Below are 25,688 nucleotides of genomic sequence, written 5' to 3'. Positions count from 1 at the left end.
CATATTTCTATGCTGCCAATAAAAAAGGGAATAAATTTAAATATTGTACAGATGGAAAAATATGCTCTGATGATTTAGTCTAAATGGGAAACTACTTGGGGACAGTATTAAGTTTTCCTGATGCTGATTCGTCACACAAGTAACAAGTGTGTTGCCTCACAGTTTTTGCAATATTGTGCCTTAAACTCCAGTTCAAAGAAGCGTAAGGTAGGTCCCAGCTTCTAGGTACTGCTCCAATGGTTTTGATGGGATTTTCCTGAGCTTAGCTCAGGGCTAGGCTCACAGACATAGTTGCTTCACTGTTGTATGTTGAAATAAATAAGCAAATGTGTATTTACAAAGGAATTTATATTGGAGACTAAGTCTTTGTGTTATATAAAACACTTAAAATACTTCTTTTTGCCATAGAAATTAATGAATAAAGTCTTGAGCTGAAAGCACACTGAATGTTTCTGCGTATTGCTGGTTGCCAACAGACATAGAGACTGCAGAACCTGTCTGAGATGAGACACAACTGCAAGTTGAGATTTCCGGTGATGTCCCTAAAAGCAGCAGTGAGAAGGATACCCTTCCTGCTGTTTGTCCTGGGTTTACCAGGAGCCGTTTTCCTCCTTCTTAGTAACTGGTGCAAGCTCTGTGTTTTGACTTCCAGCCTGGGCAGAGAGCTGATAACACCGATTGTTTTTAATTGTTGCTAAGTAATGTTTATTCTGGCTTTGTGAGTCTCATGCTCTGCTGGGGATGAGGGAGGCCGGGAGGAAGCAGAGACAGGACACCTGACCCAAACTAGCCAAAGAGGTATTCCATACCACAGCACGTCATGCCCGGAGAGGTAACTGGGAGTTACTCGGAAGGTCAGGCTCTCTCTCTTCGGGGGGGTCGAACTCGTTCGGCGGTGGTATCATATTCTCTTGTTATTTTCTCTTATCAATATTATCATTGGCGGTAGCAGCAGTGATTTGTGTTATACCTTAGTTACTGGGCTGTTCTTATCTCAACCCGTGGGAGTTACATTCCCCTGATTCTCCTCCCCATCCCTCTGGGAGTGGGGAGGGTCGGGGGGGGGGGGTGTGAGTGGACGACCTGTGTGGATTGGTTTAAACCACGACACTGTTGAAGAGTGAAAGTTCATTGGGGAAGGGAAATGGCCATTGAAAAAAGTTAAAAAATCAGACTACTTAAGTTCATTGGAACTGTGATGCTTTGCTTTTAAGATTGCTCTTCAGAGCACAGCCAACTTGCAAATCGCAGAATCATAGAACAGTCTGGATTGGAAGGAATCTTCAAAGGTCATCAAGCCCAACCCCCTGCAACAAACAGGGACATCTTCAACAAGACCAGGTTGCTCAGAGCCCCATCCAACTAGACCTTGAATGTTTCCAGGAATGGAGCATCTACAACCTCTCTGGGCAATCTGTTTCTGTGTTTCATTGTGACAAGTTTCTTCCTTATATCTAGTCTAAATCTCCCCTCTTCTACTTTAAAACCATTACCCCTTGCCCTATTGCAAAAGGACCTGCTAAAAAGTTTGTCCCACATCATTCTTATAAGCCCCTTTAAAGTATTGAAAAGGTTTCCCTAGGTTTCCCCAGAGCCTTCCCTTCTCCAGGCTGAACATCCCCAGCTCTCTCAGTGTGTCTCCATAGAATAGGTGCTCCAGCCCTACGATCATCTTCATGGCCCTCGTTTGGACCTACTCCAACACGTCCACATCTTACTTAGGACTCCATTGCTGAACACAGAACTCCGGGTGAGTTCTCACAAGAGCAGAGGAGAGTGGCAGAATCACTTCCCTCAACCTGCTGGTCACACTTATTTTGATGCAGCCCAGCACACATTGGCTTTCTGGGCTGAAAATGCACACTGCTGGCTCATGTTCATCTTCTAGTCACCCAATATCCCCAAGTCCTTCTCCTCAGAGCTGCTCTCAATACGCTCTCCTCCAAGTCTGTATTTGTGCTTGGGATTGCCCTAAGCCACATCCAGAGCCTTGCACTTGGCCTTGTTGAACATCATGAGGTTGTCACTGGCCCACCTCTCAAGACTTTCAAGGCCCCTCTGGATGGCACCCCTTCCCTCCATCTTAGTGTCATCAACAAACTTGTTGGCAACACTGACATTTAATTAAGGAGTTTAGTCTTAATAACTTCTGAACTGTCAGATTTGTTTCACCCAAACCAGTAAAACCTACAAAGGTTAACTTTCACATTAAGAAGGCATAGATTACTTACTGTAATTAACCTCCCTGTAATCCCATATTCATACTTACCCATCAGTTTGCTGTCAATCTTGACCTTATCTGTTCTTATGGATAAGTTAAGTTGTAGAGTCTCATTTGCACTGTAGGAAAACTGGAAAAAATGATGAAATAGAGATATAGATACCTTTATTTGGCAAGGTTAACTTCATGTGTTTTCTATGATTCTCAATAATCAGAACTGTGAAGGTTTTAGAAACTATTCCAAACATTATGGTCTTCTTTTTTCATCTAGTCCAAATACATTTATAGAAAAATGATTTAATGAACCTAATCCTTCACAATCAGAATTGTCAAGTTCCAAGGGACAGCAATATCTGAATATTCACTTTTCATGACGTTAATTTACATTTGGTTATGAGTATCCAAGCTGCAAAGGTACAGTTCAGATTCAGTAAGTATAGCTGCTGATCCTGCTGAGTTCTCCCTTCCCACACCATCTGGCCCCATTACTTCTGTGGACACGGCAGGCTCGCGACACATGGAGGGAAAATTTCTTGCATCTTTTAGAGTGCAACCCCCTCATTATTGCCAAAGCACAAGGTTCAAATGCTCCGAGACATGAGCTTCTGCTCACGTTGAAAGACAGTAGAAACAACAACTGGTGGGAAGGGAAAAGAGCAAAGAAAAATACAATGGCTTTATAAAGCAAATGCTTTGTTCTATGCTCAAATGCTGCATAAATGCTATTAGTTTTCAAAACTACTCTGTTAGTAAGCTTGTAAGACATAAAGGTTAAAATCAGCATAACATTTGTAAGTCCAACTTGGAGCTTGGTAAATAGACTATTTACATAAAATACTATTTCCTTTCTCTGTAGAATAAGCCAGAGTGAAAAAAAACCATAGCTATTAAGTAGCCAAACAACATACTGATATCGTTCCCATTTTTACAGATGAAAAATAGGAAGGATAATGAGTTTGAGTGTGGAGGGAGAAAGCTCCAAGTTCTCAACTTTTATGCTCAATGGTTTCAACAGGTTGCATAAGAAGTGAACAACAAAAGAGTAATGGTCCTGAATTTCTCCAGAGACAGTTTAATGAATCCATGGATTGCATAGGTAGAGAAATCAAGGAGAAAGATTGGAGTCTTTAACGGGAGACCCCAGGAGCTCTGAGCCAAAGTTGCTGCCTTTGACTGCTACTGCCAAAGGAGAATCTCTATCAGAGGTGACTTTCTTCTCTGAGAGAAACTAATATTACCTGTATATTTCTGTACACATGTGGACACTGGAATAGGACTATAAGAACAGAATATATTTGGTAGATAAATCATATTTGTGCATTTACCTCTTTACTCATGAATGAAAATCTTCCTTCCCCTGATTCATCAACAGGAGCTTCAAATTCAAACTGGCTGTTTCCAACCATAAATTTTTTATCCTACGGAAGAGAAAAGTTCAGCTTTGACTTTGTGTATCATCACCAAACACAATAAAATATCACCAGGCAATATCCTGTTCATCACTGGAAGCAATAAGGCCAAAGGGAGAAGGTTAACCAGTTTAAGTCATCTTTTAAAACAAAACTAGTGAAACACTGAGCCAATGGAATCTGCTACTTTGCTGTGCTCCTCCAAGTTTCAGTAAAGGTGGCAGCACCAAGCAGTACAAATAAAGCAGGACATACCTAGCATTCCATTTTAGGGAGCAATAGGAAAAAGCCAAGGGATGTGACTATTGGATGGCTTCACACATCAGATGTGTTATTAACAGAGCTGTGTGAGTTCTGCCCTTTAAGGTTTTCTCTGTAGGGATCCTAGGAAGAGCAGGAATGCAAGAATTGCATGGAAAACTGGAATGAAGGTCTTTCAGATCCTGCTGGCTTTATTTCCCCTGCCTCACCACGACTCCAGCTGTGATTTCACAGGACAGTCTTTTGACGGCAGCACCAACTTCAGAGTATTCCTGCCTCATAGACACCTTCCTCCCCTTCTCCCTAGGCCCTGAATCCATTCATTCCTGCCTTTAGGCTGCATACAGACCTATGCCGCACTGAAAAAACTCTCAGCTCAGCTGTTCTGTGATTCAATTGGCAAAGACAAATCCAAACAGGAAAATCTTTGGAGGGCTAATAAGGTTATCTTGATAGTGGTACATCTGTCTCTTCTACTGTGCCAGTCTTTCAAGGACTCAGCCGGAGAATGCCTCTCAGAAGTTGCGTGCAATATGACTGATAGGTACTAACCTTTCCTCTCTTGTTTTGGATGAGGCTATGCCCAAGAGAATGACAACAGTTTGGACTTACTTTCACAGGACAGAGGAGCAGAAAAACAATCAACAGCTTCTCCTCTTTTAGACTATTTCCATCCAGTGGAAGTCCTCACAGGGGATTTATGCATTGTACCATAAATGTTCACAAGTTAAGTGGGGCATAAAAACCGTGTGAGCTAATTCCTCTACCCTCAGTTCTGCATTAGCAGTTTTAGAAGCCATCCACCTCTTCTACTCACTGAGGAATCCCAAACCTTCACTGCTAATCTCTACCTAGAAATAGAGATGCTTATATGCACAATACATACTAGTGTACTTAGTCACCCAGGATAAGGCAGGTCGTGCATTGCTTTTTTAAGCAAAACACTGATTAGACCAAGATTACAGAGCTAGCAGTTCAGACCAACAACATAACATTCATTTTCGCTTTTTCTAAGCAAGGATTTAGGCAAGGAAAAATAGGAGGCAAATGGATATATACCAATGTCCTAATCAATAAAGACCTTAAATGTGCTCATAGTTGCATGACTGCTTGCTCCAAGCACACCGTAATGCCCAGCATATCCTGTGGCAAAATCATTCTACATGAGAAGCCAAATGCTATTTTGCATTTGGGTTGCAGGCTAAACCCTACAAAATGTCTATCCATGGCTTCTCCTGAGCCACCCTGCCCTCAATGAGATGTTTACCAAAGTAGGTTATGCCCTTACTCAAATGAACTTTCAGTAACCAAAGATACTGTTTCAGAGAGCATGACCCCACAGGCATGAGTGCCTATACGGTTACAACTATTTCATGCCTTATTTGTCTGTTTTCACATATACTTAGAGGTCTGTGCATACAGCTGTAGTCACTGTGTGTGCCTATTCAAGTCCTGGTACTGAAGTCATTATTATCTTGGCTTAAAAAGTACCCCTCTGTACCAGGATACATGGAACCGCTCCCATGACAGAGATGACATTCCCACATGGCTCTCACCAAAAAAAAAAATATTGTGACATCATGGGACACCTATTGATACACAACTTCTTTCCAGCCTAGGTCCTATGCATTCATCTGACTACTTACAGAGACTGGAATTCCGCTTAAGCCTTCCCAGTTCCCTGTTAAATAAGTGCATACTAGGCCTGGTCTGTAGACAAACTTAAACATTGCTACCCATGACAAAGCATTCAATCCACAGGATGTGTCTCTGCCTTTGTTAAATGCAATTGGTACCTCACAGGAAAAAAGAAAGGAGAGAAGCTTTTTCATTCCCTTTTCTCTACCAGCAGTTCAGAAAGATTAAATTGCTTATTCACAAAATGATAAAACAGACAAAGGAGATTTTGGGTTCCTGCTGCTGTTTCTCCTTCTTGGAGGAAAAGGGTCCTCTAGAACTCAAATTCGGCACATCTAGATTATGCATCTGCCCTGAATTTGTTCTCAAGAGAGAATGGGCTCTTCCACTTATATCAATGGAGCAGGGAAAGATTTTCATCGTCTGCAGAATAACAGCTCTTCACAATGTTAAACAAAAGAAATGCGATGTGAGTAAAGTTTTTGGAATACTTTTCTATTTTTACCAAACAGAGCTGTGGCCTAAGACAAGTGCTGTGTGCCTCATCTTGCACACAGCCAGACATCCTACCAGGGACAGGTTCTGGCATCTTGGAGAACAGGCTAAATTCACCAAATTGCTTTTCTTTGTTTACACATATTTTAAGATCTTCAAGAAGCAACATTTGTTTTTGAACACATGTATAAATATGCATGATCTTGATACATGTATAGTGTAGTGATATACTGCATGATCTTCACAGGACTGTAGTGCTTAAGGGTTGCTTTTTACCTTTCTCTCCAGACCTGTTTACCCTTTTCCATCCCTTAGCGGGTGTACCAGAGGTGATAGAAGGACTTTGTAAGCTATAAAGTACTTCAGTTTGCAAAGGGGAAAAAAAACAACCCTCAAAAAACAAGAGCCTTTTTTCCCTTGATAGATGGCTGCTAGCTAAAGCAATCGATGCAGTCTCCTGCATATCTATCATCAATTCACATTTACACAAAGACAACACAGAGACAAACAATAGAAACTAAGAACAGTACTTGAGCTATCACCTAAAGAGTGGGGTTTAAGCTTCGTTTTTATCAAAGTAACAATACCAGTTTATGCATTTCTAAGTTATAAAACAATTTTAAGTTGGGGTCAAACTCTTGACTTCTTAGAAGCCTTATAATTTACTTTCTGGAAGCAAATAGTGAGAAAGAGAAGCCTTTGCTGCAGCTGAGAAAATACCTGATCTTCTGATCTGATGATTACACCTACACGAAAGAAAAAAAAGGCTAAAACCTGTTTTGTCCAAACTAAGAAACATTTAATTTCTGAGTGCATTTTTATTTGAAAAGTGAAAACTGAATTAAGCACACTGAGTGATTGCATTCTAGAACAAAAATAAAGGTGAATATTTCATTAGAAAAAAAAGAATCATTCACAATCACTAAATCCTCATTTCATTAGATAAAAAGTAATAGCCACGTGTTTCAGTAGGTCCAACTTTCATTCTTTAAACACCCCCTGCCTTATGTTTAGCAGCTAAAATATTTTGTCCAGCTCTGATTCTGTCTTGGTGATGACTCTACCACAGTAACCAATATTATATCAAACTTGAAAGTGTAGCTCTTTCCCTTCTTTAAAAACAGTTACAAGCAGAATCTCCAAGGAACACAAACTAATGCTTTAGGGGTGTGGCTGCAGTTTAAGTGGAATCCAAATGACAGCTGGTTTTGAATTAATCCACTTACCTGATAATAAGCTAGATGTCTTCCCTCAAAATACACCGTTGTTCGGTACTCCATCGGTATTATTGGAGGGCTTGGGTTTAGAAACTGAGGGCATTCTTCTTCCTGGGGAGAGAAACATTTTATGTTATTCCAAACAAAAAAGTCTTATCACAACAAGCTCCAATGGCCTTCGGACAATGGAATGATTGTTCTGAAGAACTTCACGCTTAAAATACAGTGACAGATTTGATTACACCCTTTCAAATTAGACATGCTAAAAATGACTGCAGCACATGTCAAAAGCTGTGGGTGATTATCTTTCCCAGCCTTGAAATCTTGTTCCTCCCATTGAAGTAAAATAGTAAAAGGAACAAAAATATCCTTTCAGGAGTTATTCAGTCGCACTGCCCCTCCTCAATCACACCCTTAAATTCCCACCTCCGCACTGTCACTAAAAAAAACCCCTCCTTACACTTCTGGAGTTAACTTTAGAATAATTTTTAAATCTCTAATTCAACCAACTGATGCGAGAGGAAAAGAACAATAAATATTTCACTAATAAAAACCTAATAAACTTATTTTTAAACATTACCATATTTTGTTTAATCACATCCTGCACTGAAGAGGACTCTTCACAGATATGTCTCTTCCAGTCCCACTGGCAATTCCATCTATTGCTTGCACAGGAATAGCATCTACAAATATAACATGATAGTCAGGACAAACTGACGAGCTTCTTCCCCTCATTGACAAAAAAAGTAAATGAAATTCCATCTATATTCATGGAGGGTAGATAAATTTGTTACAGCATCTTTACATACTAAGCTGAAAACTTCATAGTAATAACAGCTCAAGAACCCCAGGAAGCTATTTTCTCTTTTCAGTATTTAAGCAAGGATCAGAAAACTTTGAGATCAAGCCCGAGAGGTCTAGATATTATCTTGATTGATCTTCACACATGAGGATGAACAAAGCGGGGTTTGGGCTGGCTGCACCTGCCCTTGGGCAGCAACATCTCAAGCAGGGCAGATGAAACGGGCAGGGTCAGCTTTGACTGTCCTGTTTGAACACACGACAACCCAAAGCACCAATCTGCCATTTGTGGGAACAAGTAGCTAAGCAGATGTCCACCTGCGGATACATTAGCAGCTATAGAAATGGCAACCCAATGAACTGGCCTTTAATTATACGTGTCATGAATATTCATATTCTATGATGTACGTTACCGGATCACCCAGGGCCCTTCAACCATTTTAAACTCCATTAAAATGTAAGAAAAAGGATTTGGACACTGGCAAATTGAGAGTGCCAAAAGCTTAATTATGAAATGATTGAGTAACTCAGCAGCCAGTTACCTGAAACACCATGCTACAGGCCCTAAACTTAAACCTAAGTTAAGAAGCTGAAATACTTACGGCTGATTTTCTAAAAGATTCATTGCTTCTTCACAGTCATAAAAAGGGTAAGTATGCGATGCAAAAAATATCTTGTTCTTTCCAAAGGTTAACTGAAGTGGAACTGAAACATGATCTATCACAAAAGGAAAATATTGAAGTGGTTATTGAATTCTTGAGCTGAATGATACAATGATGCTATTTTTATTATTTCACAGGACATAAGCAAATATTTAACCATAGCTTGACACTGGATCTCATGACCTGTTACACCTTAGATATATAAGCTCTGTTTTGTCTTTTTAAGCTTTACAAATTTTTCGGCACTTAGCTGTCAGAAGAAAAGCAGAGATGGGATAAAGGGAAGAAGCAAAACTACAGAATAGCTTTGTTTTATGGAAGTGTTTCTCAGTGGTGCTATCGTCATGCTAGAATTCAAGAGTCTAGAAGAGCAAGGAAAACTGAGTAGGGAGATAATTGAACACAGATGAAAACTGGCACAAGAACAGTCATTTTAAATAAAACAGTTTCTTAAATATGAATATGTCTGCATGTAAAATTACCTCTTTCATTTGTGGATTAAAACTGTCGTCATACGAATTAAAGCAAGTGATCTTTGTGGTTAATGCCCTGCAGTGCCTGCAATACTAAGTTACCACAGGCATTATGATCTTCAGTTTGCCATACATGATTTCTCCACAAATGTACCTCTTGTCTAGATTACTGCTGAACCAGGAGTGGAAAATTTATCTTCAGAAACTGGTGCTTTCCTCAGTGAAGCTGTTTGAAATACCTTTTGCAGAAGTCATTAAGCCCATGTGACAAACTATTTCACAAGCTATTGAGCAATTTCAAACTCTGCTTTCCCTGAACAGGTTCTTGGAAGGCAATCGGCTGCTTGGCTGGAAGTCACCTTTGCCTGCACTGGATCCCCTGAATGTTTCAGACTGGTAGGAATGCCAGGGTATATCCTAGCAATGGGACTGTGAAAAAACATCCTTGCTCTCTAGCAATGCCTTATTCCCTCTGGAACCAAACACTATTAAAGCAACCCAGACTTTTTCAAATTCAGCAGAGTTTCTCAACAGTAAGTGGATGGCTCAGGACTTTTTGTCACATGCTGCCAGGAACCACTGTCTGTGTTTATAACTGTCTGCCTTCTGCTGAAGTGTCTGCCAAGCTTCTGAGTATCTTTATATTACTTTTGAACATCCTTTAAAATGGACCCCTGTGCAACCAGCCCAGGCAGGCATATTATTTCTGTTTGGCTCGGTTACTCTAATGCCATCCCTGACAGACAGAAGTCTCACATTTGATGCTGGAAGATGTGAAGATGTGATGTTTACCAACCTGGTCACTTTATGTCCTGCTTTACAAAATATTTAGGGAATGTGAACTTGCCCTAAATAGCATAGTGCTGCTTGAACAGTTAGCATAATCTAATGCTGGGACACACCCCGGCTAGTTTAAAACTCAGGAGGGAAATTTTAACATCATTACTCCTGCTGCAACTAAACCTGGATTTCAGACCAGTTTCAGACTAGAGACAATTGAAAGGTATCTTAAAAAGTGCTTCCAAGCACTGTGCTGACATTTCATGGCTTGTGATACATACAAAAGGGTACCCTTGTGCTACATACCAAGGGTATCTATCTCTGCGAGCTGCAAGAGCACCTGTTTGTTGGTTTGCTTGCCTTTTTTTCCTTTTATCTTTTTGTTTGTTCTAAATAAACAGTGCTGTGTAACCAGTTTTATCCCATGTGTTTATGCATTAAGATGTAAGAACTTAAAGCATGATTAAAGCACTAGCTAGGAAATAGCACAAGAATTGTGGTTGCAATAGACCTTAAGCATATAATCAGTGGTTCAGAACAATGATACAGCCTTTAATTACATAATCGCATATTTTTCCACTGGATTTACTAATGCAGAAGCTGGAGGGCACACATTAGAAGGGGCAGAAAGCTTTATGAGAGAAAGGACAGCCTTGTGACTTGGACCAGAAAACAAGCCACTGACTAGAGTCTGCTGACTAGAGCAAAACTAAGGCATCAGACATGAAAAACTTCGCATCTGAAGCACATATGCAGCTCTTCTGGCCCCACAACTCCAGAGTGATTAGGTTAAGATTAGAGTAGCTGGGGTTGGTTTATTTGGAACAGAGGACAGCATCCCTCCGTCTCTGCATCTAAGCCTCTGCCAAGCTCCTGTTTCAGGTTCCTGGTAGAAACACAGGGAATGCTACAGCTTGTAAATACGGTAATGGGATAAGTTTCAGCAAACCTTTTGAAAAAAAAAAAAAAAGAAAAGTTTGAATAGAGAATTCAGCAATCGACTATTTGGGGACAGGGACTAGAAGAAGAAAAATATTTGTATGCAGCTCATATGAGAACATCGCATTAGAAGCAGCTGGCTACGTTCTTTCCTCCTATTATAAGTGGAGGGTAGCAATATTTCTTTACCTTGGTGTTTCGGTGTTGGAGGAATTATGTCAGGTGGATCACAGATAATAATCCCTTCTTTTAACTGAGCATAATGTGTTGTTTCACCAAACGTACACAAGACCTGGTCACTCTCAGTCAAAGTTGGCAAAGGACTTACAGTCAGTTCCACCTGGAAACAGAACGTAAAAAGGGTAAAATGTCTGAAGGAAAGGAGCCAAAGCCCAGTGAGATTTATGGTCAGAGGATTTCGACTGCTCTGTTCTTTTTGGCGAGCAGTGACATTTTGACCAGTATCACATAAGATGGTTCTCATCTTCTATTTTTATTTATTCCTACCTGCTAACCTTTTCTTCTTACACCTTTACTAATTGCTCCAGACTGGCTCTATGCTGAATTAGGCTGGTACAAAAATCTTTTGTCCTGTTACTGCACTAGATCAGAACAAAAGAGTCTGTACAGACACACCTAAAGCCTTTTATTGTTGTCCTCAGTATCCAGTTCAGCAACAGTAAACAGAGTGGTTAACACTTAAATCCTGACAAACTTAATTAAAATTATATTAACTTAGGTGTTACTGGTGAATAATGAAATGAAGGGTGGATGAACTGGAAAAACTGGAGTTTGAAAGGGCTGAACAGAAAAGCAGCTTCCTCAAGACTTCTTGCCTACATGCAAGAAACCCACTGAGTTCTATCACGAAAAAGGATTTCTAAATGATGGTGAGATCTTAACCTCCTCAAGTGTTGATGATGAGTGCATGTGAGAAATTAAAAGCAAAAAAAAAAAAAAAAAAAAGGAAAACTTAGCAAAGAAAGGAGAAAAAAATTGAAATGAAATGTTGCATGTTGTCCTTGATATAATGCTTCAGGTGTGCTAATTATACACTTTAACTTCTTCCATTTTGTACTGTGACTAGAAATGACAATCATCCCTTTCTCTCTGAAACTGGCCCAATTTTATGAGTTGCAGTGAACTTTGGTGAGTAAAGGCATCATGAGGGGACAGTGGCATCAGAGCTGTTACAGGCAGCATGTAAAAGCTCATTTGAAGTTGAGTTTGGCTTTGGGTTTTAAGTATTTTGGCCTCAGATGCTGATATGAGACATGGGAGACTTGTCAACACAAACTGACAAGATCTGGACTAAGAGAAGGTGTGGAATTTAAGTAGACTAGTTACACTCTACCAACACTTTTGTTCAGCATAGAAATGGCCTTAACACAATGCTGTTTACACCAATTAGGAATGGAATTAAAGTGACTTGAGCAAAAGTCTCTTGCTTTATGATTCAGAGGGATTAAAAGCCATTTTATTAATTTTACTTGTTGAGCAGTCCAGGAAGCCCTCAGTCTGCACTGGCATGCTTGATTTGCAGTTAGAACAAGCTATGGCACCCTGGTCACACTCTGAACACTCAGTTTTGTTGCCACAGAGTTGTTCTGCATACTGAATTTGCCTTCAGGGGAAGTTTAGATTGGATATAAGGAGGAAATTCTTTCCTGTTAGGGTGGTGAGACACTGGAATCGGTTGCCCAGGGAGGTTGTGAGTGCTCCATCCCTGGTGGTGTTCAAGGCCAGGTTGGATGAAGCCTTGTGTGGGATGGTTTAGTGTGAGGTGTCCCTGTCCATGGCAGGGGGGTTGGAACTAGATGATCTTGAGGTCCTTTCCAACCCTAACTATTCTACGATTCTATGATTCTATGTACCCAGACTGACTTTGCTGTGTAGGCAAATCCACTGCTGAAAGCAACAGCTTATGGCTTCACCGCTTACTTAAGTTTATGCTCAAGTAAGCTGAAAGGGCAGCATGAAATCTCCCCTATCAATTACTTTTTATGGGTTATACAACATTGTGCAACACTTCCATAATATTCAGATTAAGTGTAAGTGCTTTATGATCCACACTAGTGCATCATTTTTGGTTTACAGAGAAGGTCAAAAAAAGCATTTCTCAGAAGAAAACATGAACTGCAACCTGCAAAAACAGTGGGCAAGAAAGAGCACTGTGAGAAGCAGCAGAGATTCAGATACCCAAAACACTTCCCTATTCCTGTTTTCCACTGTGCACGAAGAAACGCAGGTATTCACCACCCTGGCAGTCACATCAATGTGCTTTAAGAAGATGCAGGGAAAGGAATTTCTTGTCATACCTTAGTAGGGGCTCTGCGGCTCATGTTTAGAGGGTTTGCACTAATGATAGTCATGCATGTGCCACTTGGGCTCCATAACCAGTGGTTCTCCTTGTCGGCTGTTTCACAGTCTGCCTTCTTTGTGCACCTGACAAAACAGGAACAGAAACCAAAGCAAAGCAATATTATAGCTGGACTCTGCTTTCTCTGAACCATGCAACAATTTCAGGACTAGAGCCTGAAATTACGATACAAGATGACTGGCAATTTGCTTTAATATTGACTATTCGGGTTGCTATTAGATAATTTTTAATAGAATAAGGGGTGGAATAAGTATTGATGATCTCAGATGTCAAAAGCAAGTGGGGAAACATGCTTATACTATTTTGGACACCACCCTGGATTAGACAAGTCAAATACATACAGAGCCAGTAATATTCAGCACATAAACCATCAGTAACAAAGCCATTGCCTGATCATCTGAAACCAGGCTGATTAATCTTCATTGCAGCATACAACAAAGTCCTGAATGAGTGGGACAGCCTGTTTTTCCTGCAGGTCGAGTGGCAGACACCTATGTGCTGGCAGCGCTAGGACACCCCACTCATGAGAGCAAACACTGCTGCCTGAGGAGGGCTCCTGTGACATAGTAGCATTCTAAATGTCACTTTTGTAGTCAGTTTTCCTTAGCTGCTGCCGCTATTGGAGGCTGCTCTCTGCCAGGGCACTGTTCCCATTATGGTAAGACAAAAGCAGTTGTGCAGCCCCACCAAAAATAGTGGGAGATTTTCCCAGCTCAAGTACAGGACGGGCAGAAAAAAGTGATGCTGCACGGCAGAAGCTGCATGTGTGGTTGAAAAGCTTGTTGAAGCGTGTGTGGGGACAGCCTCTTGAATATTCTTTCCATTCTGCGCAAAGTTTAGGAGAAAATGCTGAAGGATCTCTGGCTGTTGCAGCAGGAGTCTATTAACTCATCAGGGGCTTCAACACAGGGCAGTTGCTGCACAGTTCTGGTAATGCTACCCTTAAATATACCGTTTACAGAGTCTACATTTATGTGGCATATCCCTAAACACCCTGTTAAGTGCTGTGTGTGATCATGAGACAGAAGGTGCTGCAGATGAGAAAAATATTAGAAATCCAACATTTTTTTCTCCCCATCGGAATTAAATACTAGCAAATACAAAAATTCATGTTTGCCTGTTCTCACGACCATTAATACTTTGAGATATTGAGGTCAGCGATCATATCAGAAACCTGAAGGGAAATCTAGGGAAAATTGCCTTTTGTATGATATATGACATGGGCTTCAACTCCCAGCAGCCCAGGAGGAGTTTGAGGTGCATATTCTAAATCCCCAGGTTTCATTCACAGCAACTGAAACCCAGGCTGAAGTTACAGCATATCACATAAACCTGCATGCGCCACTGAAGTTTCTCGGCAGAGCTCCATATTATGCTACCCATCAGGCTGACAGGTAACTTGATGTGATAGTTCACATTTTCAGACAGGAAGCTAGAAGCCTGAAATTCATCTGCATACTATAATTAAATAGCCCCTTTGTTCCAACAGCAAGTACTTAGAAACACGAATTTCCAACCACTTGTGCCAAGGGGTTAATTAACTCAGTAGCCAAAAAGAGCTGCAGGACTGCTTTTCCCTCTTGCCACTCCAATCAGTGCAGAGTGCAAAAAAGAGACATTCCAGAGTTGCTCAGTGCTGTCCTAGTTTACATGTGTTTGAATATTAATTCAGTTGACCTCTGCAGATAGTTAGCCAAATGCCACTTTCTGCTCTTCTACGTTAGGTGAGGGTTCAATGTAGATATGGGTCTTGATAGATGGATATTTATATATAGAAAACTAGCATTTGAGCTATATACTTCATTTCAGACATGAACAGATTTTTCTTTTATGTTCTTTTTTACACTTTCCTGCTCCACTTAAAATATATGCTGTAGTTTTTGATTTTAAATAGGGAGCACTCCTGTAATTTCTCGGAGGACATTTGACCATACAGTACAGAGAGTGATAACACATCAGTTAGAAGTTTTACATTGATTTTCAGTGCCAGCAGCAAAGTATATATTTTCCCAAACTAAACAAATCTGCAGAAGCCAAGAATTTGTGTGCATGGAAGAAAGATACCAATGTCTGTGTGATAATATTATATCACTCTCAGGAGAGTAAGGCTGCTTACAAAGAGCTGGGATCACGACGCTGAGCAGTAGCCCACAGCACGTGTCAGGATTTGAGCTATTCCACTGCCTGTACCAAGGAAATCCCCAGCAGCACTCACCTGCCCTCTCTGACGCACCAGCCGCAGTATGGGTCCCTCGCTTGAGTGCACTTCTCACAGTCTGAATATTTGTGGCAGTCCTGCACAGGCAGGCGATGCACCTGGAGGACCCAAAGGAAGGCAAACTGTAACAGATCTGAAGAGGGCACAAGGAGACTGAATGTTTGTGAACAGGGCTGTACAGTGCCATAGCAGCAGAAAACTTGGCCCTGTATTATTATGATCAGAGCTGAGCCTGAGTTTAAGAAAATACATACAAAACTAGAATTTGGTTATTTTCCCCTTAAAAGAGTCCAAATTTACACATTTAACCTGCTTTTTTCCAATATTATCTCTCTTCAAAGTTACACTGTTATAATCAAGAATCACAAGCAAGTCTTACAAAAACTGAGCTTTTCAGTTCCTCCAGTTACTTAGAATCATAGAATCATAGAATAGTTAGGGTTGGAAAGGACCTCAAGATCATCTAGTTCCAACCCCCCTGCCATGGGCAGGGACACCTCACACTAAACCATCTCATCCAAAGCTTCATCCAGCCTGGCCTTGAACACTGCCAGGGATGGAGCACTCACTTCTGAAAACCCGCATTACAGCAGTCACTGCAGGACAGACACTGCATCAAGAACGCTCTGAATTCAAGAAACAGTTACCGCAGGACAGATACTTTCAAAAGGCAGACTTGGCACTGCATAGACCATTTTTTAAGAGAGTATCTTCCCCTCTGTATCACTAGCATGGACATAAATTGTTTGGAAATGTGACCGTCAGTGGCACTTTTAGCCAGAAGGCACTTCAGGAAGTCTGCAAGCGTGAGAGCACCAGGGTACTTTGGGTTATTGCACTGCTCCGCGCCTAACCCTCCACTATGCAATACATTCATGAGAGAAAATGGAAATAATTATGACAGGAAGCAGCAGGGAAAAGAGCATCAACAGTCCTCATGTCTCAGTCCCCCAGCAAGTATATGGCTTCTGGTTTTGATTTCCTTTGGTACTGAGAATAAACAAGTTTGTCCCTCTTTGATGCACAGAAAAAGGAGTCAGCACACAACCACCCCTTTTAGTTACACTGCTGAAATGATGCAAACGAAGAATAGGACAGACATCTTCCTGTTGTTGAGTCTGGTTTAAAGAGCGTGAAAAGTCTAGAAACAGTAACTCTGAAATGTAGCCTTTCTTTTTTTCTACCTTATATCCTCTCATTTAAGACAACTTGCAATTACGAAACTACTTTGGAAGTCTGAGTTTGGCATTTTCTTTCACATTCTAAGAGTTCAGTCTGACTCAGTAGAGGAAAAACGTCAATATTGGGCAGTTTTCTGGCATTTATTAATATAGAGGTTTACTTTTTCAGCATTCTCCCACAGATTCTTACCTAACTGGAGCTGAGTTACTGGCACTCTGCTTCACTAACTGGTACCCATGAGTAATTTAATATCCAGTGAATGGCTTTTTTATGACAAAGTATTTATTTCATAATGTTTCTGGCAGGCAGAAACAAGCCCCAGAGATTGCCATCTCTGCAAGTTTTATGTAAACTTAATGGATTAAAAAAAAATAAAAATAAAAGGAAAAGCAGTTCCACTTACAGCCAGCTTCAAACTGCACAGAAACTAATTTTAGAGATTTTCTAATTGGCACTCTTAATCAAAAAGAGTGGTAAAAGCCAAAACAAGCAAACAAGCTAGTGATCGTGGTAAGTGGCTGCCACAGGCTTCTGCTTTCCTCCCAGTATGGAGCGTACTGTAGGAATTTGGGATCCTACCAGTCATGTTCACTTGTAATGAATCAGCATGAGCACGGCAGGGGTGGTACGCTCCTTTCCAAGTCCCCCAAGAAGCTGCCAGAGCTTTCTCCTGCTCTCTGCCCAAGCTCTGGGTACAGAGCAGGGAGGAGAGGGCTGACTTTTGAAAGCATTTGCTCCAAGCCACCTACTGCTACTGACACAGCAGCAGAAGCTGGGAGGAGAAGTGAAACAGGAAAGCAAGAGCTTATTTCTCACTATGGCTCTTAACCTCCCTATCATTCTCCCCTGTATTTCTCTCAATTTGATTTCTTTTTAAAGGCTGCTTCAAGTTATCACCCACCACATCACTTTCCCTTTGCTCAAGTGCCTACAGAGCCCAAGCAGTTCATTTCCAAATGCTGAGGGCAGGCTGCATCTGTCAGGTAGCTTAGCAGTAAGCATGCCTATTAGCAGTGCTAGCCTGCCCTTATTGTTTGCCTTATTTTGAATACCTCTAAACCATTTTAACTCCAGAGTGGGGTTCTGATATCTCTATTCCCACAACTTCCAGCCATGCTTAACACAGAAGAGCACATTTCAGCATTTATTCTTTTCCCCTTGCTTACGTCTCCCAGCTCTGAAGGCCTCCATTCTCTTCCTGTCTATCTGCTTCTAAAAGGGGGAGGGACTGCTCATTGTAACAAACTCCTGGAGATGACAGTAATGTAATGTCTTTACAGAGCTCCCAACTCCAGTTATTCATATTTAAGCTGAACAGGTTTTGTAGAAGAAAACTATTATTCTCATTATTGAGAAATTGCAGTGTTTGTGAGAGCTACTGGGGAAAGCTTGAACTGAAATCCTTTCTTTGGCAGACATTTACCACTTTCTAAATTTAAACATTTTAAGAGATGGAATTATTGCTTTGCAAATTTTCTCCAAAAAATTTGTGCGTGGCCTTCCTAAATTCTGCCAGTTCAAGCAGTCTGTCACCGGAACACCTGTCCTCCTTCAGGAGGACATCTCTTATGCTGCTCAGTGGCTCTGGTGGGGACTGCAGGACCTTTTAAGCAACATGCTAGCTTGTCAAGTGGGGTGCCAGGCTACCCAGGCTTTTGTGGATAACACTGAAGTTTGGGATTCTGTTCCAAATCTGAGCAAAAGCCCAAACAGAAGCATGGACTACTCCAAAAAAACCCCAACAAAACCAAATATTAACCTCTCCCATAAACTGTCATGTTTTTAAATGCTTTATCAGTTGCTTATCTGGCATTTTTTCCAATGTGGCTTCTAGTCTGAAAATCTTCAGCTAGAATATAGCATTCTTGCAGTAGGAGTTCATATTAATCCTTTTATAAAACAGACAGAGAGCATTCTTTTGCACTGTTTTCCCCAAATTCTCTCCTTTCATGGCCCCTCCTCATTTCCCCATGTTAGTGCTGTGGAGTGTTTCCCACGTCCCATTCCATGTCACTGTCAATGCTGCAGATGGTTGCAGGCTGTTACCTCCCCTGTCCTGGAGAGCTGCTGAACCACATGTTTGAGATTGGCAGCTCCAGCCACCACAGAGAAGTGTCAAAGAGGGCTACAGCTGAAGGTGAAGGAGAAATCCGGCATCCCTTTCATCTCCTACTTGCTTTTTTTGATTCCTTTCTTTACAAACCTCCATTGCCTCTCACCTGCCGGCACAAAGAAGGGGAACCTAGAAGAGACTGCCTGTGCTTCTTGTAGCGAAGTCTGACCTTTCCTTCAGCACTCACTAACTAGCAGCAACTTGAACAAAAGTGTCTCCAAAAGTTGCAATTCTCTCTATTGCTTCTTAGTCTTTGACAGCAAAACCCATGAAAACTCCTGGTGGCTTTGTAGATGTAAATGCTGCCAGTATCCGAAATCCTAAAGTACTCCTGATAAGGAATGATGGCAGCTAGAGCATTCACCAGTGCCCCATGGACACCACAGTGAGCACTGGGGCTGCTTGACCCTGTGTGACATGCTGGTGCCAAACATCTCAACTGCACGCTTCTCACAGACAGCATAAGAGAGCTTCAGGTGTGAACTCACTTTCCATTTCAAATTGCTAAATACCACAGTTCTCCAAGTCACACCAGTCAAGTCCATCAGCTCAGACTTGAGAAAGATCTCCATACACACAGAGCTGGGGGAGTCCCACCAAATGGGGTGTCTTCCAGGAACAACTGAGAAATGTACAAATCTCAGGTAAAGATGCAGAGAAAGTGAAAATAGACCTGGGCCTTATTGCAAGCAGGACATACCTTGTCTGTGGTCATCACGTACAGATTTTCTTGGGTTTGGTCAAGGACCAGGTCATTCTTTATGGGTTTGTTCAGTTCAATAGTAAGAGAGCTGTACTCAGTTGCAGTGGATGACAGAAACACCTATTTCATGGAAGAAAGAAAGTTAATTTTGCTTATCCCCCTCCCCCCCCCCCCAATATCATTATATCTGGCTCTATAGCTGTATCATTATAAAGACAGCAAAAGGTGCTTCTACAAATACATTGACAACAACAGGAGAGCTAAGGAGAACCTCCATCCTTTATGGCATGTGGGGGGAAACACAGTGACAAAGGATGAAGAAAAGGCTGAGGTACTTAGTGCCGCCTTTGCCTCAGTCTTTAATGGCAAGACCAGCTGTCCTCTGGGTACCCAGTGCCCTGAGAAGAAAGACAGGGATGGGGAGGAGAATGAAGCACCCATAATCCAAGGGGAAATGGTCAGTGACCTGCTACAACATTGAGACACACAAAGGTCTATGGAGCTGGGTGCGATACACTGAGGGAGCTGCTGGAAGTGCTAACCAAACCACTTCCAATCATTCATCAGCTGTCCTGGCTAACTGGGGAGGTCCCAGTTGATGGGAGGTTAGTGAATGTGATGCCCATCTACAAGAAGGGTTAGGAGGATCTGAGGAACTACAGGCCTGCCAGTCTGACCTCAGTTCTGGGGAGTGTTACAGAGCTGATCAGCTTGAGTGTCACCATGCTGCACATACGGGACAACCAAACAAATGGGCCCCGTCAGCATGAGTTTGTGAAAGGCAAGTCCCGCATGACTAACTTGTTCTGCTATGACAAGGCGACCTTCCTAGTTGATGAGGGAAATACTGTGGATGTTGTCTACCCAGACTTTAGTAGAGCCTTTGACACTTTCCTACAGCATTCTCCTGGATAATCTACGTACTCATGGCTTGTACTCTTCACTGGGTAAAAAAACTGGATGGATGGCCAGGCCTAAAGAGTGGTAGTGAATGGAGTTAAATCCATTCTGGCGTCTGGTCACAACTGGTGTTCCCCAGGGCTCAGTAGCTGGGCCAGTTCTGTATCAGTGCTTTGGACGAGAGGATCGAGTGCACCCTCACTAAGTTTGCAGATGAAGCCAAGTTGGGCAGGAGTGTTGATCTGCTGGAGGGTAGGAAGGCTCTGCAGAAGGATCTCGAGAGGCTGGATTAATGGGCCAAGGTCAATTGTATAAGGTTCCACAAGGCTCAGTGCCGAGTCACAACACTTGGGTCACAACAGCCCCATGCAATGGTACAGGCTTGGGGAAATGTGGCTGGAAAGCTGCTTGGCGGAAAAGGACCTGGGGATATTAGTCAACAGCGGCTGAGCATAAGCCAGCTTGTGTCCAGCCGGCCAAGGCGGCCAACAGCATCCTGACTTGTATCAGAGATAGTGTGGCCAGCAGGGCCAGGGCAGTGATCATCTCCATGTACTCGGCACTGGTGAAGTCACACCTTGAATACTGTGTTCAGTTCTGGTCCCTCACAACAACAAAGACATCGAGGTGCATGTTCAAAGAGCAGCAATGAAGCTGCTAAGATTTTTTCACAAGGAGGGCTGCCAAGCTTTGGAACAGGCTGCCCAGGGAAGTGGTGAAGTCACCATCCCTGGAGGTATTCAAAAGACATGTAGATGTGGCACTTATGTTTTGATGGGACTTAGCAGTGCCAGGTTTATGGTTGGACTTGGTGATCTTAAAGGTTTTTTCCAACCTAAATGGTTCTATGATCAATGAAAATCCTGTGTTTACTCAAGTTCACAAATTCACATTAGGGAAATCATTTTCATTTGAAGTAAATGGCATCAAAAGCAAAAAGCAAAGCATCAAACTCATGAAAAGAAAATGCTCGCTGCTGGCAAGAGTTATTATTTTGAGGGGTTTTTTTTTGTTGTTGTAAATAGTGATTTATTTTAGTGCTGTAAAATTAAAATTCTCAACTCAGAGGTTTTGCACTTGAAGGTGTTGTCTTCTCTTATGGTAACCAACAGTTTCAGCTTCAAATTTCAAACTGCATAGTGGCACACGGCCACAACTCCTCTCCAAACAAATAAGGTTTTTGCTGTTGCAGTCTGGACATTTTGACACCCAAACATGTGAACCCTTGAGCCTAACACCATGCAGTCAGAATTTAGCAGAGCTCCAGCTTGGGCTTTGTACTGCCATATCAATTCACTGAATGGCCAGAATGATTACAAAATGAAAACTTCTTAAACTAGTATGGGCTTGAATAGAGATAAGGCTGCAGCAGATGTTAGATTACCTAAGGCTGTTTATTTAGGGCTCTCGGTAGGTACGTAATCCTTTGGGAAAAGTGCCATTCAGGAGATGCTAATTCAGTCTGTGTATCGGATAGCTGAGGTACATCAGAAATAATGTGGTTTTTCACTGAAATTAAAAATACCTCTAAGCTCTAAGAGAATTTGCTCCTTGTGTGTGATCTTATAAATGCCATTTACTTTCAGAGTAAAGTGTGCTATCTCTACAGTTCATGATCTTTTAAACACCTTTCAGGCTTTTAAGTCCGGTTTGTTACCTTAAGGATTTTACCATCTGACGTTCCCAGGAATGCCACAGTATGCCCATTCTCCACAGCCACAGTGACGGCTGTGAGATTCATCCCTTCTTTTTGCAGTACCGGCTTCTCTACAACACCATTCTTACTTCCCAAAAGGTATGGCAAGTGTTCGGAGCCACAGGGGAAATTTTTGCTTGCATTCTAATAAGGAATAGCAATACAGAGAGATGTTAAACATTCAGATCACTAATTCCTAGCTAAGAATGGAGTGCAAGCCTATTACTAGTCAGTATAATACCCCTCAGACATAGAAGAGTGGAAAGAGAGAAATGGATTGTCTGGCCATTTTCCCCCAGCCAACAGGCAGCACTCAGAAAGCACCCTGCTAATTGCAAACTGCTTCAATGCTTTCACTTTCCAGAAGAGAAGGGGGAAAGAATTTTTTTGTTTCTATTTCATTACAGCAGCACAGTTTAAAAAGTAACCAGTCTGTTTAATTAAAATGAACATGTCCTACAAACTGGGTTCACTAGTTTTGTGTTGAAGATGGTTTTTTTTAGTGCTGTTTTGTTTCTTAATTTGCAGCTCTCCATAGAAATGCAACCCACTGGCAACTGTCTCGTGAGCTTCAACACATTCCCCCTTCACTATACTTTAAGCCTGAGCTGCAGGGAGTGCCACCAGAAGGAAGTTCATTCACACCTTGCCTTTCCTGCTATATTTGGTAACAAGATTGTCTTTCTGATCTGAAAACTGCACCTCCTTTTTGCTGGAAGCCATGGCCATTCCACTTGTCACACTCAGGACTCCTGTATTTGATGCCTAGCTCAGATGCAGGGTACTGCAGTAACACTGGTGTTTGGAAGCAAAAAGTGTTCTTTTGGCTTTTTATCAGTGCTAATGACCTACTGTGTGGGTGATGGTTGTGGTTTCATGAGAAGGATTATGGGTCAATACCAACATAAAGTATTCCCATACCCCATCTTCAGCTGTTTTCAGCTGCTTATGCAAGCGTGCACCTTGCTCAGATTGGGGAAGATTCTCCTAAAAGCTGGCTGAATTATTTTTAAGATGATTCAGTTCCTCAACCCACTTTAGGGCTAGCTGCAGTAACAATGGCATGAACAAGCAGTGCTTGAGAGTAGGGTGGTGTGGCCAAAACCATCATAAAGTCAACAGAGATGCTGAAGGCTGCCTCCCAGAGACAGTAAATTGAAAATAGCTGTAAATTGAAAAACAGTATCTGGAGGGTTATAACAGTATCCTCCAAAAACCTTACAGCCAAGGCAGTGACAAGCATAAAAAGGTGGCCGTCATACTATGGAAGTATTTTGAGCCAGAGCAAAATATTAACAGCACTTGAATATAAGAAATGTGTATTCCCGTATATTTCTGTATATCTGAAAATTCAAACCCAAGTGAGAAACAAAACTGAACTCCAGATATCACCTATTCTTAATAGCATTTAAAACATTTTAAATATATTGGCTGAAACCAGAATTGTCCGTACTGATCATCTGGAAGCTGATCATAACAAATCACTGCATTTGACTCAGTAATTTCCATATCAGAAGGAACTTTTTAAAAGAAATACATTTATGAAACCAATATTCATCTTTCAGAAGACATGTTTTTTAAAAGACTCAAAATTATTACTATCTTACCACTTCTTGCTTGACCTGTTCTGCCACCCCCCAACCACATTCCACTACGACAGTGAATTCAGCTATTGATTTTTCAGTCATGTGATTTCACTATAGTTTAGCTCAAAGTCAACCCAAAACATGCAGTTATATAGTTTCCTGTAATTCTAACAGAGATTATAACACTGATACTGATATTACCAGTCCATGCGATGCACATGGGTTTTCTGCTGAAAAAAGTTTGTAAAATGAGCTGGTGTTCTTTTTAGTGTAGCAGTCATTCCGGTTTTTTTCCATCTTTTCATTGATATGCCGCAAGGAAAAGACGCACATGGCAGATTTCAGAGAGCCGCTATCTTTGTTTACTTTGCTGAAGAGTGCAAGAAGAACTTTGTCATCTGAGAAAGCATCTGTAGTTTGTCTCTGCTGAGCCATGCTCTCAGCCAGCTCTTCTCCTGGAGTAGTGACGTAAGCAGAATGACAGTGATCATAGGCACCATCATCATCCTTGCAACCCAAGTCCATTTCAAAGTAGGAATAATAATGGGCATCATCTTTGCACAGGCGTGCAATCAGTGTGCGGTTATTGACGGGCTGTTTCTCTTGCTGGTTAAAAATAAAATAAACATAATTTTTATCCTCAAAGACTGCCACAAATTGTTGTGTGCTCGATGAGTGATAAGCTGACTTAACAGCTGCCGAGTCTGTATACATTTCAAAAATGTCTTTCCCATCCCTGTCGTAGAGCTGCCGAGTGCTGATTATTATTCCATTATCATTTGGTCCATTCCCTTTCCCAACAAACAGCACTCGGTCGTTATTCAAGGAAGTGATCAATCCCACAGTTGATACATTCTCATCGTTGCTTGCTACAAAGGATTTTTCTCCGCTACTGTCTACATAATACTTCTCTTTGCTAATGTCTTCTAGATCTCTGATGGCACAGATTCCCTTGAAAAGGCTTCCACACACCACAATTGTTTTATCCACCTTGTTCAGCAGCAGTAATTTGTTATAATTGTCAGTCAGTACTGCCTCTTTACATTGATTTTCATCAATGGGAGGTGTGCATTTTTTGTTGTCCTTTCTTGGACCTGTTTCTACAAACCTTATTACTTCCAGGTTTTCTGTAAGCTGATACAGAGCATTTACCACTCCCAAGTAGATTATCCCAGTGTCATTGTCCACTGTTAGATGATTTAGCTCTGTAGCACTCTGAAAAAATTTAAGTTCCTCATTTCTGGATAAGGTGATGCAAAAACAGCTCCAAATACTCAGTGTCCAGATCCATAAAGCCATTTCTATTAATACCTAAAAAGGGAAAGAAAAGAAGAATGTGAAACATATATATATATATATATATATAAATACACAAAATTCAGCAACATGATTTTTTTTTTTCTTCCATGATTTCAGACGCAAATATGCTTATGCATGTGTGGACAACACAAAGATTATGGAAAGCCTAAAACCCTGTTAATTGCCTAGCAATTCAGTATGTTGGGGAAGGATTAAACAAAGTCATATGTCTAAATGACTATCATATAACCAATTAGATAATCAATCCTGTGCTAAAGCACAATAAGAACAACAGACAATTTGAAGCAACACAGGGTGCCAAGATGTGGTGTTGCTTCTCCAGGCAGCTTCATACTGTGTGAATTAGTTATTGTTGAGATCTTAAAAACAAGCTGGGGGATCTCGGTGTTTCATGTGGCTCTCCCTTAACAGAGGGGGAAACTCTGCATAAAAATGTTTGAGAGATTTGGTGTTGCAGGACTTTCCCCAGAAAGGAAACAAACTTTAATCGACTACAAGTAAGTCTGCATCTGGCTGCTGATGCTCTTTGAGAATGTTACACAAATCCTTCATCAATGTAAAGCTGGAAGACGGTAGAGCCCCTAATATTTGCCTTTGGCCTCTGGTATGCATTACAGCCCAACATTCCAATTCACTAGAGTACTGACACTTCCTAGTTTCAAATCTGCCTTAAGAACATCACTTGGAGCTTTAT

At 41.4% G+C, this 25,688-nt stretch overlaps 1 protein-coding gene across 4 annotated transcripts in view; it reads right to left on the bottom strand.

Moving 5' to 3' along the window:
* The window catches only part of PLXNB2 (plexin B2), a 254,236-nt gene that overhangs the window by 56,028 nt on the left and 172,520 nt on the right, over nt 1–25,688 (bottom strand). For all 4 annotated transcript variants that reach the window (XM_065665050.1, XM_065665052.1, XM_065665057.1 and 1 more), the window contains 11 exons: nt 23,876–24,985; nt 22,050–22,232; nt 19,490–19,612; nt 15,492–15,592; nt 13,215–13,341; nt 11,086–11,236; nt 8,645–8,759; nt 7,822–7,924; nt 7,251–7,352; nt 3,547–3,639; nt 2,270–2,351 (listed from right to left, as the gene is read on the bottom strand). In XM_065665050.1, coding sequence (XP_065521122.1) covers nt 2,270–2,351; nt 3,547–3,639; nt 7,251–7,352; nt 7,822–7,924; nt 8,645–8,759; nt 11,086–11,236; nt 13,215–13,341; nt 15,492–15,592; nt 19,490–19,612; nt 22,050–22,232; nt 23,876–24,973 — 2,278 coding nt within the window. In that variant the 5' untranslated portion in view covers nt 24,974–24,985. The remainder of the gene's footprint in view (nt 1–2,269; nt 2,352–3,546; nt 3,640–7,250; nt 7,353–7,821; nt 7,925–8,644; nt 8,760–11,085; nt 11,237–13,214; nt 13,342–15,491; nt 15,593–19,489; nt 19,613–22,049; nt 22,233–23,875; nt 24,986–25,688) is intronic.

The sequence above is a fragment of the Lathamus discolor genome, chromosome 1 (assembly GCF_037157495.1).
Source record: "Lathamus discolor isolate bLatDis1 chromosome 1, bLatDis1.hap1, whole genome shotgun sequence".
Lineage (NCBI taxonomy): Eukaryota > Metazoa > Chordata > Aves > Psittaciformes > Psittacidae > Lathamus > Lathamus discolor.
This window is presented reverse-complemented; position numbering and strand designations above follow the sequence as displayed.